The 18,656-nt window shown below is 41.7% G+C and overlaps 1 protein-coding gene across 4 annotated transcripts in view; it reads right to left on the bottom strand.

Annotated features, from left to right (window-relative positions):
* Window positions 1-18,656, bottom strand: part of LOC114549913 (plexin-B2) — a 227,618-nt gene that overhangs the window by 20,112 nt on the left and 188,850 nt on the right. For all 4 annotated transcript variants that reach the window (XM_028570246.1, XM_028570249.1, XM_028570248.1 and 1 more), the window contains 13 exons: window positions 17,850-17,998; window positions 17,260-17,395; window positions 11,704-11,840; window positions 11,435-11,608; window positions 10,084-10,195; window positions 7,587-7,796; window positions 6,287-6,370; window positions 5,993-6,088; window positions 5,005-5,141; window positions 4,796-4,896; window positions 2,240-2,469; window positions 772-953; window positions 22-88 (listed from right to left, as the gene is read on the bottom strand). In XM_028570246.1, the coding sequence (XP_028426047.1) occupies window positions 22-88; window positions 772-953; window positions 2,240-2,469; window positions 4,796-4,896; window positions 5,005-5,141; window positions 5,993-6,088; window positions 6,287-6,370; window positions 7,587-7,796; window positions 10,084-10,195; window positions 11,435-11,608; window positions 11,704-11,840; window positions 17,260-17,395; window positions 17,850-17,998 (1,815 nt within the window). The remainder of the gene's footprint in view (window positions 1-21; window positions 89-771; window positions 954-2,239; window positions 2,470-4,795; window positions 4,897-5,004; window positions 5,142-5,992; window positions 6,089-6,286; window positions 6,371-7,586; window positions 7,797-10,083; window positions 10,196-11,434; window positions 11,609-11,703; window positions 11,841-17,259; window positions 17,396-17,849; window positions 17,999-18,656) is intronic.

The raw sequence follows: 18,656 nt of genomic DNA, 5'->3' as shown, positions 1-18,656 counted from the left end.
AGGTGAAAGAATCGGTATTACCCTGAGGAACTGATAGATACAGATGGACATCCAATTACAGAGCATCCTCTCCACCACCGTCTCTGACCTAGACACACAAACACACACACAATGTTTTCTGTTATAGGGCTGTACGGTTGCAAATTGAGAAACGATAGATTGAAAACACTTTGATAAGGTTTGTTTTTGTAATTAAAAAGCATTTTGCTTCCTCCTACTCCCTTTCAGAAAAGAGTAGTTATTTATTTTGCTTATTCTTGCCTTTTGTTTTTACATAGTGAACTACTTTTATGTTTTTATTTTATTTTTTATTTATTTTTTAATTCTCTCGAAACATTGTCAAAGCATGTCCTAAAAATAAAACTAAAGCACAAGCATACACAAATCAATCAGAATTAAAAAAAAGTTAGAGAAGAAGCATTCGGAAGCATAATGCTTATAAAATCTTGCCCCTACTTCACAATATCATTAAAATATAGAAAAAAATAAATAAAAAGATATGCGTATACGAAATTTTAGGTCATATAATAACTTACACACAACATACAAAAATACCCTTACATTACCATTTATTTCCTATGTTTAGGTCACTTCCTTTCTATATTGGTCAAGTATTGTTTTCTTGTCTGTATATTATATCTTGGACTTTAAGGGTTTTTGATTATTCTTTTTGCGTGTTGGTCGAAATAAAACTATTCATCCATAAGAATAAATGGGTTATTGGCTGTTGGCTCTCCCAGACTGCCTTGGGTGCGTGTCGTGTCGGCTCACCTCCGGAGCATGAGTTTGGGGTTTTTGTTCTGCACGTGTTCGTCCATCAGCTCCAGCAGCAGCGTCCTCATGATGTCCGTGTAATACTCCAGTTTGCCGTGCAGCGCCACCGTCAGCAGGGAGGCAAAATAACCCCGAGAGCGTGCGTTGAAGTCCGGGCGACTCTCCAACGTGTGGATGAACTGGAGGGCAGAGAAGTTCATTCATGGTCTTGGAAATAGCAGTTTGGCAAAAAAACATAAAAAAATAGGTCCACTTTCTAGCTTTTCCTGGAGCTTTTAAACAACCTCATTATCCATGACCGGAAAAAGCTACTAATAATAACAGTAATACTAAGGCCTCCTGCACACTGCCTGCATGGTGCGAGCGTTTCTATTTCTGCTCCCATGTTAACAGGTTAGAGCTACAAACGTGACGTGTCAAAACGCGTGCATGCTAGAAATAGGACCAACTCCTATTTTTCCACGTGACACGCAAGCGTGCTGGAAGCGCTTCCAGGCAAAATAGAATAGGAGAAGATGTTTGTATGTCATTTAGACACGAATACATTTAATAAATGACATTTTGATGTTTGAAAGTCTCTAGGTTTTGACATAAATGCAGATATAAATGTAATGCTACTCCAGGCGAACTCCGCTCCTCAACACGGGGCTTCTCAGGTGCTGTGAGCAAATCACTCCGCCCAAGTAGCAGTGCTTTGCCTTCTGAGAATATAGTTCCCAGTATGTATACGGTTAGGAGATGGCTGTGTAAATGTAAATGGACTGTTCTTATATAGCGCTTTTCTAGTCTTAACGACTACTCAAAGCGCTTTAACATAGTACGGGAACCATTCACCATTCACACACATTCATACACTGTGGCCGAGGCTGCCATACAAGGTGCCACCTGCTCATCAGGTAAACATTCACACACATTTACACTCTGATGGCACAGCATCGGGGGCAACTCGAGGTTCAGTGTCTTGCCCAAGGACACTTCGGCATGGAACTGCAGCGCCAGTGATCGAACCACCAACCTTCCGATTGGCAGGCAACCACTTAGCCACAGCCGCCCCTGTGTGACATGTGACCTTGTTATTTGTACACCCTGTGACTATACAAATCCCAACATGTAAATAGGAACATGGTGGTGTTATTTTGTTACTTATTGGGAGCAATAGGCTAGATGGAGCCGGTTACCTCCAGGATCTGTGCTAAGCTAGGCTAGCGGTGGGGGCGTATGGACTTATCTAACTCTGGGGGATACGGTGAATAAGACAAAGTCTCAATAAGTCGGCGTGTTCCTTTAAAAACCAAAAGGTGGCAGTGTAAATGTAGCCCTAGTTAGGTGTCTGTTTTAAAAATGAATACATGCTTGTTGGGTTTGGGTCTCTTTTGGACCTTTACTGTAGTGCATAAAAGAGAAAGACTGAATGAGAGACTGAGAGACGGAAGAAAAGAAAGCCAGGAAATAGCTCCAAACTCACATTGATGAGAAAGGTTTTACTGTTCAGCAGGTTGGAGAACTGGTTGAGCGCCTGAGCCACGATGGCCTTGCGGGCTTCTGGGATTTGGATTTTCCCCGTGATCATGGTGTCGTTGGCGCCGTCCTTGGACGGCAGGAAGAAGTTTCGGTCGGTGTAGACTTTGTAGTCCAGGAAGGGGATGCGGGCTTCGCTCAGGTCACTGGTGTGGTCCTCCATTTCAATCATCAGATCTGACGGACCGAGAGAAAGCAGGAAGTATTACCAATGTGTGATTTTATAATCTCCACATTTTGAAGAAGGGGTGTGCATGGGGCTGTAGTCTGCAGGTTTCTTTTGATTAGACTCCGTTTCAGAACCTCAACAGTGATCTGCTTCCACAAGACTCTGGTTTATTACAGTAAAAGTTTTATTGTAGACCTAAATGAATGAAATTATGAAACTGAACGTAGGAAAGACCAAAGAACTTGTTATTGATTTTAGGAAGAAAAAAGAGAAGGTCCTTCCAGTTACAATTAATGGGCAGTTGATTGAAATTGTGCAGTCATATAAATTCTTAGGTATATACCTGGACGAAAAATTAAACTGGAAGGAGAATACGAATGTCCTAATGAAGAAGGCTCAGTCGAGATTGTTCTTTTTGAGAAAACTTAGATCATTCAACATCAGCACAAAGCTCTTAAATGTTTTTTATCAAGGGATTTTGGCTAGCGTACTTTTTTATGCTGTACTGTGCTGGGGAGGCAGTATATCTGTTGAGGACAAAAATAGGATAAACAAGTTAATCAAGAGAGCTGGTTCAGTTATTGGTCTTAACCAGGATGTACTGGAGGTTACTGTAGAGAAGAGGATTAGTTCAAAACTAAAAATTGTCCTGCTTTTTGAAGGGCATCCATTACACCCTCTGTTCAAAGGACTCCGAAGCTCTTTCAGTGAGCGATTGGTAATGCCTCGGTGCTCTAGTGAGCGCATGAGAAGGTCTTTTGTTCCCGCTGCTGTTAGATTTTATAACCTACACTGTTAACCGTTGGATATTATTTTTGTCTTTTATAATTTATTTATTTATTTATTGTCTCCTTATCACGGTCTATTGGTCTACTAGTCCAGAATTATTTGTTTGTTTATTTGTTTTTTAGTTGTGTATTGTGTTCGATTGCTGTATGGTTGGTGGCAAACCAGTTTCCCTATCGGGATTAATAAAGTTTTTTCAATTCAATTCAATTCAATTTCAAAAATAATTTAATTGAGTTTAATTCACACTAGTATAAGTAAATTAACGCTGACTACGGTTTGTATCCACGTAACACCTTGGTATGCAGATACTGATACGCAGTTTATTAGTTTGCTATTGTTCATTGTTCAATTTACGTTTATAAACACCTTTGTGCATTCATGAATTATGTTAATGCAATTTGACATTGCAAATGGGATAAAGGGTATACTTGAGTAAAAAAAAAAAAAAAAAAATAGAAAAACAATCTTAATTTGAGATTACTGACACCCCCTGAGTACAATGACTACGTTTACATGCACATAATATTCCGACTAAACTGTTTACATGGGTAATGAAAGTGAATATTGCATATTTCATTTACCTAAAACACTTCACACTGAGTACTTCACGTTTCTGTTTGTGTTGCTTTAGTTCATTTTATTTCAAATATCTGTATTATTTAAATAAATCTGTAAACCTTTACAATAGGTTTAATTTTTCCTGATAAAAAAAGATAAAATAGCCTAGTGATGTGATTGTCAGATGTCTCCTGATGTGCACATGGTTTTATTAAAGGGTAACTACTTTTTTTTTTCTTCAACCTGGACCCTATTTTCCTGTGTTTTTGTGTCTAAGTGACTGTTGGGATCAACAATCTTTGACATTGGTCCAGTATTAAGCGAGATCACTGCAGTTAGCAGCGGCGAAACAAGCTACAATGTAAGTTAATAGGGCAATTATCCAGCTTGTATTTACCTTCACAAAAGTGCTTGTTTTGCCGCTGACAGGCTCAGATTAATATTCTAAGTGTCTGACAACATTATGGAAAGGATCCCTTCAGAGATAGACCTTTAAAACCTTTGAGACCTTTCTGTTGAACCAGAAACAGCTCTGAAGTTGCTAGCGCTAAACCCACCAGACTCCATTTAAAAATGCAATACTTTTAGCGTGTATATAGCCAGCATATTTTCACATGTAAATCTGTAAACTATGTGTTTATGTCAACCAAAACTAGAGTTGTGATGGTTGGAAAAGTGGAAAGACGACCCAAAATGGCTTTTATTAGTTTGACTTTGTCTCTGCCGACTTTCAATAAAGTGTATTTTAGGATGCTAAAATTACTGGTTATTTACATGAAGTCTGGTGGGCTTAGCGAACGCAATTTTGCAGATGTTTTTATGTTTAAAAAAAAGGATCTTACTCTTTAACAGAACGGTCGACCTCCTTACAAATCCTTTCCACAATGTTGTCAGAATATTTATTCAAATTCAAACTCATTGAAATATGCAATGATGTGTATATGATGGAATAGTCATTTAGCATGTTTTTGTGTTCAGTGTTTGTACCTGTGAACTCTTTCTTGCAGCGATCTCGGACACTCTCCTCCAGATTATCCAGCTGGTGTTTCACCTTCTCGTATTCTCGTTCGGCCTGCTGACTCTTCCTCCTGTGAACACGCACCACAGACGCACACGGGAAGATATTTAACACATATCGACAACTCACAGAAAAGAAACACGTGTCCGTACAGCATGTGCAATCTGATTTCTCAAACCTGTAGCAGTACACGGACACGGCGATGAAGAGCAGCATGGGTAAGATGACGGCGGGGATGATTATAGCCAGAGGGATGTCGTCTTTTCTGGCGTAGTAGACTGAACCCACCATCCACTCGCCATGACCAAACTTTACCTGGAGAGAGACCGAGATCACAGCCTATATTTGAGTTTAAGGCTACATTAGTCCACATGGACGACGTTTCACTTCCGGGATTGCTATGGCAAAGTGCTTTACATCCAGGACCAAAAAATAAAAAAACACAACATATACAGTAAAATCAGAAAAGGTTACATAAAAGCAGGAAGAAAAGGAAAGATCGTTTCCCTGATCGTTAAAATGCCGTCCGGATTGACGAGTTCAATAACAGAGAAGCAAGGTGAATATGATCTATGTATGCCTATTATAAAGAAACGAATAGTCTGTAACTTTTTAGAATTTGTCACATACTGTCAGAAAAGAAATATTTTGCATAGTCTGTTACTTTGGGGCACTTAGGCCTTTTTGGCCATTATGCGGTTTATGAACACTTAATCTACTTGTGGTTGTTTTAAAATAAACATACATCGTCATCTAGAAAACCGATCTTGGTGCGTCAAGCTCCTTGTTTTAACAGACATTTTGATTATGCATTATTGCTAATAATATATCATTTACATTGGTTGCACTACATAAATAACATTTTAGTTTATATGCACGCATTCACACAGATACTTAGATATGCCTACTTTTTCCATCGCTGTTTTTTTGGAGTTGGCTGTGCAGTAGGCCCCATGTCAGATTTAGTTTGTACACACCATCAGAAAGAAGCCTGTGTAACATAGTAGCTTTAGACTCTATGTGGACCCCCCCCCACCACCCCCTGCCGAAAATATCTTCGCGCTCCTCTGTAAATGTGTGAAAAAGCTATGACTGTATTACCCCTTCTTTTATATAAATGATCTAAAGGGGGACCGTGTATAAAGGTAGATGAGTCAGACAGTTACCACGAGCTCCAGCAGGTCGTTGGTCGTGTCTCTGCGTTGGCGTTTGGATCTGGATCTAGGCTGCGTGGAAGGAGCCTCCAGGATCAACTTCTCATCCTGTACACAGTCAACAGAAAGAGGGAAAGAGACCTGTATTAGTGATATTAATATAGACCTGAACCAAAGAGGCAGCTTAGCTTTCCCCTGCCAGACTCCAAAAAGGGAATTCACTTGAACAAACCCCTCGGCAGCTTCAGACATGGGTGACGTGACTCTCCGTTTGCTTCCTGTAAACGGAGACCAGTGTGTGTTTACCTGCAGGATGTTAACGTGACAGGAGGCGTCTCCAACAAACGCCTGGGCCTCTTTGGCTGTCATCGCCTTGGAGAAACCTTGACCCTGACCACAGCAAGAAAGAAGAAAAAGTGCGTGAACTCAACAGATGCGGAGACATATATATATATATATATATATATATATATATATAAAAGTGTAAAAGTAGAGCTGGGCGATGTGGAGAATATCAAATATCACCATTTCTTTGACTAAATACATTGATGTGGATATTGCAACAATATTGTAGGCTTGACAACTGGTGCTTTCACAAAATATTTACACAATGAGAGTTTTGATAATTAATCACCAATAATGTAGATACAATGACTACGTGGGTAAAGGCAATAATAAAATAGCTAGTTAATCTGGTAAGTTCATAAAATGACAATTATTTACTGTAATGCAGCCTGTAAAACCAGGAAAAGAACGCTTGTGTCATATCACGATATGGTAAATTTAAGAGCCCCTCTAGCCTCATGTATCAATGTCGATATAATATCCATATATTGCCAAGCCCTAGATGAAATGGAACATAAACTGCGTCTTTTTTCTTTTTTGTCTAATCCAAAAAATACAGTGTTTGATACAACTGGTTTAAGAGGCTTCGAGGAGCCGTTAGGTTCAGGTCATCTCAGTTTTGGGCTGATTTACACGTGATAGCGTTTGTCGGACAGTCTGAGTTGGTTGTGTGTTTTTCCTTTAGCAGATTGTGTGTGTGTGTGTGTGTAATCAGTTTTTTTGAGAGCGTCCGAAGGTTGTGTTTGCAGTAAAAACAGCAGCAGGTGTCTGTGTCTGTGTGTGTGTGTGTGTGTGTGTCCGGTGTAGGTGTTTCTGTCTGTCTGTCTGTGTGTGTCTGTGTGTCTCCGGTGTGCGTGTGTGTGTGTGTGTGTGTATGTGTGCGTCCGGTGTGTGTGTGTGTCTGTGTGTAGTGTTTGTGTGTGTCTGTGTGCGTGCATGTGTGTGTGTGTGTGTGTGTGTGTGTGTGTGTGTCCTCTGTGTGTGTGTCTCTGGGGTGTGTGTGTACGCGTATGTCCTGTGTGTGTGTGTGTGTATGTCCAGTGTGTGTCTGTGCGTGCATGTGTGTGTGTGTGTGTGTGTGTGTCCGGTGTGTGTGTCCTCTGTGTGTGTGTCTCTGGGGTGTGTGTACGCGTGTATCCGGTGTGTGTGTGTGTGTGTGTGTGTGTGCGTGTGTGTCCGTGTGTGTGTGTGTGTGTGTGTGTGTGTGTGTGTGCGTGTGTGTGTGTGTGCGCGTGTGTGTGCGTGTGTGTGCCGTCCTCACAGTGACGATGATGATGCTGGTCTCGGTGATGACGTTCTTGGCCAGCGGTTTGAAGGAAGGGTTGGGGTGGTAGTCGAAGTTCTTCAGCTCCTCCTTCACATCGTCCAGCTGGACGATGGTCCGGAGGGACTGGCCGTCCACGCAGCAGTTCACCGCCGGCGAGTGGAACTCCAGGACGCTGTCGTTCTTACTCAGAGCCTCCTCCACGAACTGACCGAGAGAGAGAGAGAGAGAGACACGAAAGGAGTCAACCCAGCTCTGTCACAACATCTGGACCAAACAGGCTACTTATCACTATCTATTGGAAGAAACCAATCATTTCTATGTTTAATCAGACACTCAGCGCACCCATTTATCCCGAATGGAATGATCCTTTGTTTTTAATAACCACTTTTTCCAGACACTTCGGCGATTCGACTGCGAGATTGGCAATTATTGTCTGAAAGACATTTGAATTTGAATTAAAGATGGCTCCTCATATTCACATCATTTTTTTTTTTTTTTTCTTCTAGTCAAGTGATTCCAGATTTGCAGTGCAGGCATAACTTTGTCTCAATCTCTTTCTTCCCGGGTTCAGACAGCAGCTTTTGAGGGAGCGACGATAAAGCGACTCCTCTCCCCTGCAGCGAGTCTTTCCTAAGAGAGACTGTCACTCAAAAGCTATTCAGCGGTGAAATGGAAGCGGCTTCCCTTTTCTCTCTCTGTGAAGCGTCAGTTGTTGCTGCAGGCCGATACACTTCCAGCCAGAATGTTTGACTATTTTAGTCATTGGTTTCATACACTTTCTGTTAAAAAAAAAAAAAAAAAAAAGCATATATCCTATTAAATGGGGGTCTGTGGTCTCATTTGTGACAGTTTACAAGTCCTTGATGTGAAAAAGTTTGAGAACCACGGCTCTAAAGAGTGTCGATCAGACACCAAACAAGTACAAGACAAACATTTATTGTCTTCTTTTGTCTGAGCAAAGATGATCTGACAAGAACAAAAAATTAAAATGCTAAATACTTTTTTTATTTTTTGATGAATGGTTTAATTTCAGTTAGCATAATAGCTGGTTTGATTTGCATTGAGAGATGATTTTATGGAAAGTACCCTATACCAATCTCTAGGTATGGTGAAGGGTATGTGATGATGGGGGGTATGGTGAAGGGTATGTGATGATGGGGGGGGTATGGTGAAGGGTATGTGATGATGTGGGGGTATGGTGAAGGGTATGTGATGATGTGGGGGTATGGTGAAGGGTATGTGATGATGGGGGGGTATGGTGAAGGGTATGTGATGATGTGGGGGTATGGTGAAGGGTATGTGATGATGTGGGGGTATGGTGAAGGGTATGTGATTATGTGGGGGGGCTATTTTAATTCCAAAGGCCAAGGGAACAATATCAGGATGCATAGTATCCTGGATCCATGAAATAACTGGCCTTTCAAAATAAAAGTCTGCCTGCCTCTATGGGAATTTAACATAGGGGTGGACTGACTTATGCCCCCTGTATTTTAAGGAAAAACATTTATTTATTTACGATACATTATTCATTCACAAAGAAAATTGGTGTCCTTAAAGGTCGGATTTTTCCTCATTTTTTTTAAATGAAGGCATTAAGATCAATTTCCAAAAGATGATTTTTTATTCCTCTTTTTTCTAAATCTGTTTCTGGCCTACTAAAAAGTATGCAATATGGGTATTGGAAGGCAGGGACTGTGCTCAGGAATGAAAAGCTACAACAATGGGGACTGGGTTTGTCCTTGTGGTCTATGGCTTTTGTTTTTTTTATCTTTCCTCTGAACGCAGAGTTTCTTTTTCATGTGGAGCATCCACTCTAGAAGCCAGTGCTTCTACCGTACTCTTCATCTCAGCTTAGTTAATTGTTGTAGTTATATTCTGTAGTCTTAAAGTTTTACACACACACACACACACACACACACACACACACACACACACACACACACACACACACCACTTTAAAGGTTAAAGATAGTCCAGTAAAAGGTTTCCTTTTTCTCAGTATTAATAACAAAGTGTCACAAAACAAAAATGGCGGAGGACCAAACTGAGGGTGGAGAGGGAAAAAAAAAAAGAGAAGAAGAACTTAGAAGTCAGAGAGAAAAATAGCTCTGTGGGGGCGATAAATAAACAACAGAATAAGAAGAAAAACAAACTTCCTGCAGAGAAATGAAGTCGGGAAACACATTAGAGAGAGAGAGAGAGAGAGAGAGAGAGAGAGAGTGTGTGTCTGTGTGAAATACCACTTTAAACAATGAACCAACAAACTCCATCAATCTACCACAACAACAACACAACTTCCTGGAGCTGCCGTTTGTACACACACGCGCACACACACACACCCCCACACGCACGCACGCACACACACACACACACGCGCGCACGCACACACACCCCCACACACGCACGCACACAAACACACACACACACGCGCGCACGCACACACACCCCCACACACGCGCACACACACACACACACACACGCGCGCTCTCACCTCCACAGGTGTGGTGTTCTGTGAAAACTCGTTGGGCGAGGGGAGGACTTTCATCGTGGTTCTCTGGATCAGATCAAAACCGCTTCCCATCACCACAATCCTTCGACCACCGCTACACACACACACACACACACACACACACACACACACACACACACACACACACGGAAATTAATTACACATATAACTACATTTACACACAAACGGTTCTAAAATGCAGTTTTTCTCTTCCATATGTATGAGTTATTTGAGTTTGAGGATATAAATATAGGAGAAATATATTAAAGGGACAGTTGTTCACCTTAATCTGAAATATGCATATGTTGAGTAGAACAGAAAACATGACTCCAGGTCCAGCCAAAAGAACGCAGTACACTGGTACTTAAATATTTTCTACACCAATCATTTTGCAAACAATAATTAGCATTGGAGAAAACCTCCAATGCTGCATTTTGACATCTCTATTACTTCTCTACAGGGACGGATTAGGAGACAACGGGCCCCTGGAGCAGACATGCAAGAAGCCCCCCCATCCTGTCTCCATAGGAACAAGACACCCAAACTCAAGAGAGGGTTTTTTAGCCATTTTGCATCCCTTTGTAGTCGTCTTGCATCTCTGTGACTTTGAGTCTCTTTGTCGTCACTTTTGGTCTTTTAGATGTCATTTTGCATCTCCTCGTAGTCATTTTGCGTCTATTTTTAGACATTTTAGGTTTCTAGGTAGTCGTTTTGTGTCTCTTTGTAGTCGTCTTGCATCTCTTTGAGGTCATTTTGGGCCATCTGTAGTCGGTATGCATTTGTCATTTTGTGTTGTTTTTTTAACCCTTATGTTGTCTTCACCGTCGTGCATGAAGTTGTCATTTCGGGTCAAAATTAAAAAATGCTTTTTTATTTTAAAGTTTTTCTGACTTTTTGGCGCTTTTTTAAACGTTTTTGTCCCTCTTTTCAACGCTTTCTTCTAAATTCCTAGTCAATAAACCTAATAAAATGACATTATACCTAATCTTTTAGTTAGAAAACACAGACTTTTTTTATTCAAAGTTTGGTCAGGATGCTGTTTTGAAACCATTTAAAAAGAAAATTTCAAATGCCATGAAATTAAATAAACAACCCAAATTCAATGGAAGTAATCATCAATCTTAGCTGCGAAGAACACGGATGCATGGATGTTTATGTTGTATGGGTTCCATACAACGTACATGCATGCATCCAAGTTATTTTGGGGCAATTTGGTTGTTAAGAAACCCATATTTCTGATATAAAACTGACCCCTGACCCCCTGGGGCCCGTTCAGAGATCCCTCTGAGCTCCTGTACAATACCACTAAACCAATGTTTGACAGCATACTCACCAAAAGAAGCTGCCCTTGGGGGTATAATCTGTGATCTTGGGGTTTTCAGAGTACTGGAACGCTGCTGGGATGTCTTTGGTGGTGTTTTTACCGTATTTCACCGTCACCGTTAACGGGTCCGAGGGCGTGCGGTACTTCCCGGTCTTACAGGTGATCTCGGAGTCAAACTTCAGGCTGAAGAGGAGAGAGGAAGAGACTGTAAACGACCAAACTGTCTCTTCATGAAACACAACTACCCACAGGAGGCTGTTTAACAGGCGTTAACTTACACTTCACAGGGAACCCCCCCGACACTGACGGACACGTCCTCTTTAGTTGCCGTGTTCAGGTCCTCTCCCTCGATGGTGATCACGGTTCCCCCGGCTGCTGGACCCTTCGCTGGGTGGACAGAGACGGGTTTGGGGTCCTGGACACAGAGCGGGATACATTAGCTGTTTGTACGGAGACAAGTTTTTCTTCTGTGTGGTAGTGAAGAGTTCTTGAGTTAATTCTAGGGCTGCAGGACACGAGGAAAATATGCGATAACATTGAATATCTGGAAAATGATATAACTTGCGATGGATAAACAGATGTTAGAGTTCTCAGTTCTGCTGCTTTCAGTATTCTGCTAAAATACAACTATTTGCTTGTTGAATTTAAAACAAATGAAGGGAAATCAATTTCCAAAAATTTTTTATTGAACAAATTGAACATTGCATTGAACATAAAGCAGCACACAAAAAAAATGACAGATTTTAAAGTGCAGATATTTTCTTTCAACTAACACAAAAAATCTCTGAGTGTCTTTCGCAATACGTCGCAGGCTTTCGCCATGTGTTTATTGCGACAATAAAAAATATATATGTGTAAATACATATGTGTAAATATATATATATATATATATATATTGTGCAGCCCTAGTTAATTCCCAGATGAAAAGATTTAAAGCTATAGTGTAGTTTCTGTCTCCCCCATGAGGAATTCTAAGTAAAGACAACAACACTGTTGGCGCGTCCAATGATCCGCATCTAGGCTGCCTACCGGGCGCCAAGTCTTTCTGTAGGAGATTGAGAACGAGATGGAGGTGAATCAGGGTCAGAGACCGTTTCAGTAGAAATGCTAGCTGAAACATCGAATTCTGCTGCCCAAAACAACAAAATATCCTTGGCCACGTTTGTTTTTCATTTAAATTCAAGCGGGCCAATAGTGTCATCATGCAATGCCAGAGTTGCCTGCCAAAGGTGACTGAACTAGCAGCATTCAATAACTCCACATCTAATCTGCGGAAGCATGTTTTAGTAAGTGTTTGTGCACTGGTACTTCAAACAAAGTTCTCATGACTAACACAAAATTGCCAATTAGCAAAACAACATGTTTCGTGGCATTGCTAATTTCTGTCTAGCACTAGCAACCCGTAGGGCACTGGCTAAATTAATTCACATACATCTAATTAGCTCATACGGGCTACTTAGGTGTGTAATAGTTTGGGATTTATGACCCCTACTTTTTTTATGAAACTAAGTAACTTTTACTTAAAGTAGATTTTAAATGAACTACTTATTACTTTTACTTCAGTACTTTTTCAGATGAGTGAGTAATATAAGTATTGGTACTTTTACTTGAGTACAATATTTTAGTATTTTTTCCACCTGTGGTTACATTCCACCACTGATCCACTCCAACGTGTCTGCCAGGGCACCAGTAGGTCAGACATTCCACATAATGTTTAGGACTCATTTCACTTTGACGTATTGTCTACAGTCTTTACTTACTATAATGACTTCCAATAATTTTTTTATACCATCTATTACAGTCTGTGTAATAGTTATTTTCAAAGGGAATCACTTTGCCAAGGCTTTGGCATGAAAAAACAACGATCTGTCACACCAAATGGCAAAGACAAAAAAAAAGAAATCAACATTAAACTTTAAATGAGTGAAGTTCATAATGTTCCAACTGCAGCTACAGTATGAACGCTTTGATCACATCCAAACCAAAGTATATTTTAAAGCTAAATAGCTGCCACGGTGTTTATTTAGGCAGCAAGCTATGACTTGAGGGAGTTTGATCAACGGGTGTGCTCGAGGAGTACTGATAAAGGCGGCGGCGGCGACGGCTGCTCGAGTACACCTGCTGGGCGGGTTTCCCGTTTGTTCTGGAAGGTTGTGTGCAGCGCTCGACAGCATGACAAACCAAACAAGAACGCATATTAATTTCTCAGCTACACGCCGAAGGATAAAGCAGCCTTGCAAACTTAAGAAGTCAACCTGTCTGGAGGATAAAGACAAAGCAGTGGAGCGCAGTGTGTGAGAGAAGTCATTTGTGCTCGTTTTGGAAGCGGGATTAAGAGAAATAAAAAGGTGTAAATATGAATCCAAAGTGAAGTGGTACAATGTTTTCTAAATCAGCGTAGCACAGGCGTGTGTCGTGCAGCTGCTGAGACGTGCTTAAGCATCTGGTTTGTTGGCGTTTCGGATTTGTTCTTGTTCCGTTCTAGCAGACGGAGCCGCAAACACAAGAATAAATATCCCTGAAGAGAGACAAACTCATAACAGCAGCTCTCTGCCTGGCTGGAAGTTAGACACAAACACTGCAGACGCACAGGAGGTGGCAGTTACCGGAATATATTTGGTCTGTGAGATAACAACAAAAAAAAAACACTTAAAGAAGAAAAACAAATTCACACCCAGAGATTCACTTGCAGACATACAAACGCATGGATGGATTTATTGACATGATATAAAAAGGAAGAGGGGTAAGGCTCATTACTAAGGCTGCAAGATTTGAGTAAAATACCTATTTGCAATTGCTTTGACTGATATTGCGATATGATTCACAATATTGGAGGAGGGGGCATTTTAGGCCTTTAAACATGACAGACACATGAGCTGAAGACATGAAAGGGGAGAGAGAATGGGGAATGACATGCAGCAAAGGGCCGCAGGTCGGAGTCGAACCTGCTGCGTCGAGGAGTAAACCTCTATACATGTGCGCCTGCTCTACCAACTGAGCTAACCCGGCCACCATTTTTATGTGTTTTGACAAACTTGGAGAAAGTATGAACCCAGAAATGCAGCAAAAAAAGACACCTGCAGACTGCAACGTATCATGTCATAACTCAGACAGTCTGCTCTCAAGACGGTAGGCTACTGATGAGGAGAATGGGCGTCAAAAACATCTTTCCCATCGACAAATGCCGTGATCGCGGTTCTCTGTTCCTCTTTTAAAATCAATATGCTGTCGATATCTTCTATTACAGACGCCATGGAGGAATCTACACATCTCAATTCTCCAGCGGCAGCCATCTTTGTTATTAACAAATTCAACCCGAGTGCTCTTTGGTGACTTGGTTGATCACGTTACTGTTGATCATCTGTCCATCATCGGATAAAGCCCGCCCCCTGACAATTTGATTGGTCCAAACAGCTCTGGTTGGAGCATAGTTGCTCAAGTCCAGACCGAACTTCCCGACCTCAAATGTTTTAGGCGGGGCTAAGTTCGGCTGACATCCAGGTTAGTAAGGTCCTGGGTAGGAGAGGCATCCCTGGAAGGAAAAGGAGCTCGGTCTTTTCAAGGTTGAGTTTGATCGATTGACTAATTGTTTGAGATCTGCCTGGAGGCGGGCTGTGAAAAACACTGTCCAACTACCCCCAGCGTCGCTTTACATTACCTGAAATCGTAACCAGGGCAGGAAATGTTTTGTGAAACAATGTTTTTGTCCTTCAGACTAATTTAAATAAGTTATTAAATGGGATTACACGCCTGTTTCTGTAGCGTTGGTTTAGCATTTCTGTTTCGACAGAAAAAAAAAATAAACAATCTCGGGGGGGGGGGGGGGGGAGTTTACCGACAGAGAAGAAAATGAGTCATTTTGGTCTCAGCAGTTTGCTTTAATTGGCTTTTTGTCAGCTCGACATAAAAAAAAACAAGAAATATGAAAGTGAACAACAACATTTAAATCCAACTACTGAGCCTAATTAGAGAAGCAAAACGAGAAGAGCAGGTGAAATCCATTTATTTGGATCAGATTTGTTTCTGTTTTCATGGGAAGAAGGGCTGGTAGTTGAACATAGTTTTGTGCAGCGGTAAATTTGTATGCGAGGGATATTTTTTACGCATGGCTGCGTCTTTGGGGAGCAGGTTTCTCTGCCCCACAGCAGAGGAAGGCAGCGTGTTTTACTTTGTGATATACCTTTGAATGTTTCTGGGATTTGATCTCCGGGGTTTGAAGCAGCGCTGTCACACACGGTTCTGTATTGCCTCAGAAACGTTGGAGTGCGCAGGTTTCAGGAGGCCAGATTCAACAACGCTTAAAAGCTTCCTGCAGCTGAACCAAGTAACAAAATCAAAAAACAAAGCAGCTGTATGTATGATGGAAGACAGGCAGTGAATGTTGTCAAACTACTGTATAAAACGGGGGCGATAGCACACCTGGAAATTACAACATTAAAGGGATAGTCCAGATGTTTTCAAGTGTGGTTGTATGAGCTACTTCTCAGTGTGTTAGCTACAGTAGATTAGTTTGGAGAAGCAGGCAGGAGTACCGACACGGAAGCTAAAGTTGTGAAAGCTCTCAGTGTGGCCTTGTCAAAGCTCATTCAAACCGAATAGGGATGCACCGAATCCGGATTTTTGGGGTTCGGCCGAATACCGAATCCACTGGTTAAGATTCTGCCGAATCCGAAACAGAATACAGAATCATCCTCCCGTCCTCAATGTTACTGTCCTTCCTTTGCCGTACCTGAAGTTGCTGCGTTCTGGCTGCTGTCTGCAGATTCCTTCATGCACAACTCGTATTCTTTCGGATGTTTTATACGCAAATGTTGTAACAGCGGCCATGTTGTGTATAGTTTAGGGTCCTCGCCAGCACCAGACAAATCAGCATTGCAGATTGAACATGTAGCTGGACTTGAATGGCCTTCTTTTGACTGAAAGTACTGCCAAACAACAACTTTTTCTGCCATTTTGTTCCATTTTCACTTTCTCACAGCCTGCTGCATTGAACGCTCCACCTACTTAAACACCTTCCAGTAATCAACGGCGCCGTCATTATGTCGACCAGCGTAGCGCGCGTAGTGCAAGCGTAGGGTTCGGTGGCAAAAAAATAGAAACATTAAAGCAAAGCAGAAAACCCAAGACATAAATTTGGTGTTGCTCCATTATTTCTGACCTGTTTGACAAAGCACAGTGTGGACACAAACCAAACCAAATGAAAAATGCAACAATGTTGCAACTTCACCCCTAAATCGCACCGAGTCTACCGAACTATAGGTGTGAAAACGCCCTAAGCAGTGTCCTGCTGTGGACGGGGGCGGCAGCTAAACGCATTTTAAACACCATAAAACAATCTATATCAGCTTAAGTGGACGCTATATTTAGAATATTTTCAGCGCTTCACCTTGCTGTCAGACAGCCCTTTACGACGGGGAACTGAAGCCGTTATCTCTGCTCTCTTCAAAGCCACCAGACTCCTCTGACAAAAACAGTCATTTTACCTCGCAGAACACGGGAGTTGCTGCTCTACCGCTGCCTCCATCGGTTAGTTTCTGTTGTTGTTTGACTCTGGTGTTTTAAAGGGTTAGTTCGGAATTAGTCTCGCATTGCCAGACCCTCCGCCAGCGCGCTTTGGAGGAGGGTCTGGCAATGCGAGACCAATTTTAGTTAGAGTTTAGAACGCCAACACAAAGGAAGAGGAAGGTAACGGACATCCGGTTGAAAATTTCGGTACCACCTGAACAATCCCGGAAATTAAATGTTGTCGTTATAGACTAGTTTGGAATCAACAAAGTCTAAAAAGACATTTGGCAACTTCTTTAGTAGTGAACAGTGTTTGGGTTCAGACCTACCCGATAGGTGAATTCGACCTTAGACCTCCCTGTTCTTCCTCCCTCTACTTCTATCTCCACTGCTCCTCTGTTGGAGATTTCGGGAGGGATGTCGGACGGTGGAATTCTCTTGGCTGGGCCGATCTCACACACCACACTGTGGACAGAAAGAGAGGTTAAATAGTAACAAGGACTGCCAGCTCAGGCTGCAGCTGACAGAGGTGGAATGTAACAAAGTAGGCCTACTATATGTACAAATTCCAAGTATTTCCATGTTCTGTTACTTTGTACTTGTACTTTTCCACATCTCCAGATGTGTTGATGTTGAATGTTTGTGATAAACTGAAGGATGAAGTGTTCCTTTATGTGTTGAGAACATTCTCTTAAGCTAAATAAAGTCTTTAAAAAGCCTCTATGATCAACAGAAAAATGCATCGTCACAAATCTGCAAACAGGGCTGTTTTTCTGACACCATAAAAAAGTTTTTAATCTTTTTAGAGAAATGAGCACAACCTGAAACATGTACAGCAGGAAAATGCGACATGTACACATTCATGCAGCAGGAATATGAATCCAGAAACAACAGATATTCAGTCGCTCTGTTGGACTACCTGGTAGAGACGGAGTATCTGTCCCCCTGGTGAACACAGTTCACCCCGGCCACTGTGATCCTCTTGATGTCTTCCCTCTTTATTCCCATGTTGGAGCCTTTGATGGTCACGGATATCCGACCGTTCAGAGGGCCGAAGCGAGGGATGATCTGCAGAATGGAGAGGAAAGACAGTAAGAGGTCATACAGTAGATTATAGTCAATATTTGGGAAACAAAACAACATTCCAACATTGGTTGAGGTCACTAATGCCAACTGTCTTCAGCTGAGCATCATCTGTACTGTTCGGTGTACTTCTTTAGTCCGGTTACTTTCGTGAGAGCAGGCGGAGAACCAATCAAAACATTACAAGATAACCGAGAGAGCTGGACTGAGTCACAACCGAAGACGTAGGGAGATATTTCAAATATAACCAGGCATCACCTAAAAACTAAGACCTACCATTATTAAAAATAAGACTTTTTAAGAAATTTTATAACCTCACATTTTAAAAACTTTTTTATAGATAATTATTTGGTCATTTTAGGCCTTCATTTGATAGGGCCGTTTTTAGGCATGAAAGGGGAGATAATGACATGCAGCACAGCAGGTCAGAATTGAACCTGCAACCGCTGCCACTGAGCATCTGTACATGGGGCGCACCCTATACCAGGTGAGCTACCCAGGCGCCCCTTATTTAAAAAATTTTAAGATCTGCGGCAACAAATATACTCTAGTACAGTATGTAGCATCTAAGACAGGAGTGCCCAGATCAACTTCTCTAAGGGCCACACTGGAAAAAGAGATCCTATCGAGGGCCAGACGTGTA

The sequence above is a fragment of the Perca flavescens genome, chromosome 23 (assembly GCF_004354835.1).
Source record: "Perca flavescens isolate YP-PL-M2 chromosome 23, PFLA_1.0, whole genome shotgun sequence".
Classification (NCBI taxonomy): domain Eukaryota; kingdom Metazoa; phylum Chordata; class Actinopteri; order Perciformes; family Percidae; genus Perca; species Perca flavescens.
The sequence above is the reverse complement of the archived record's forward strand: the minus strand, read 5'-3'. Positions and strand labels throughout refer to the sequence as shown.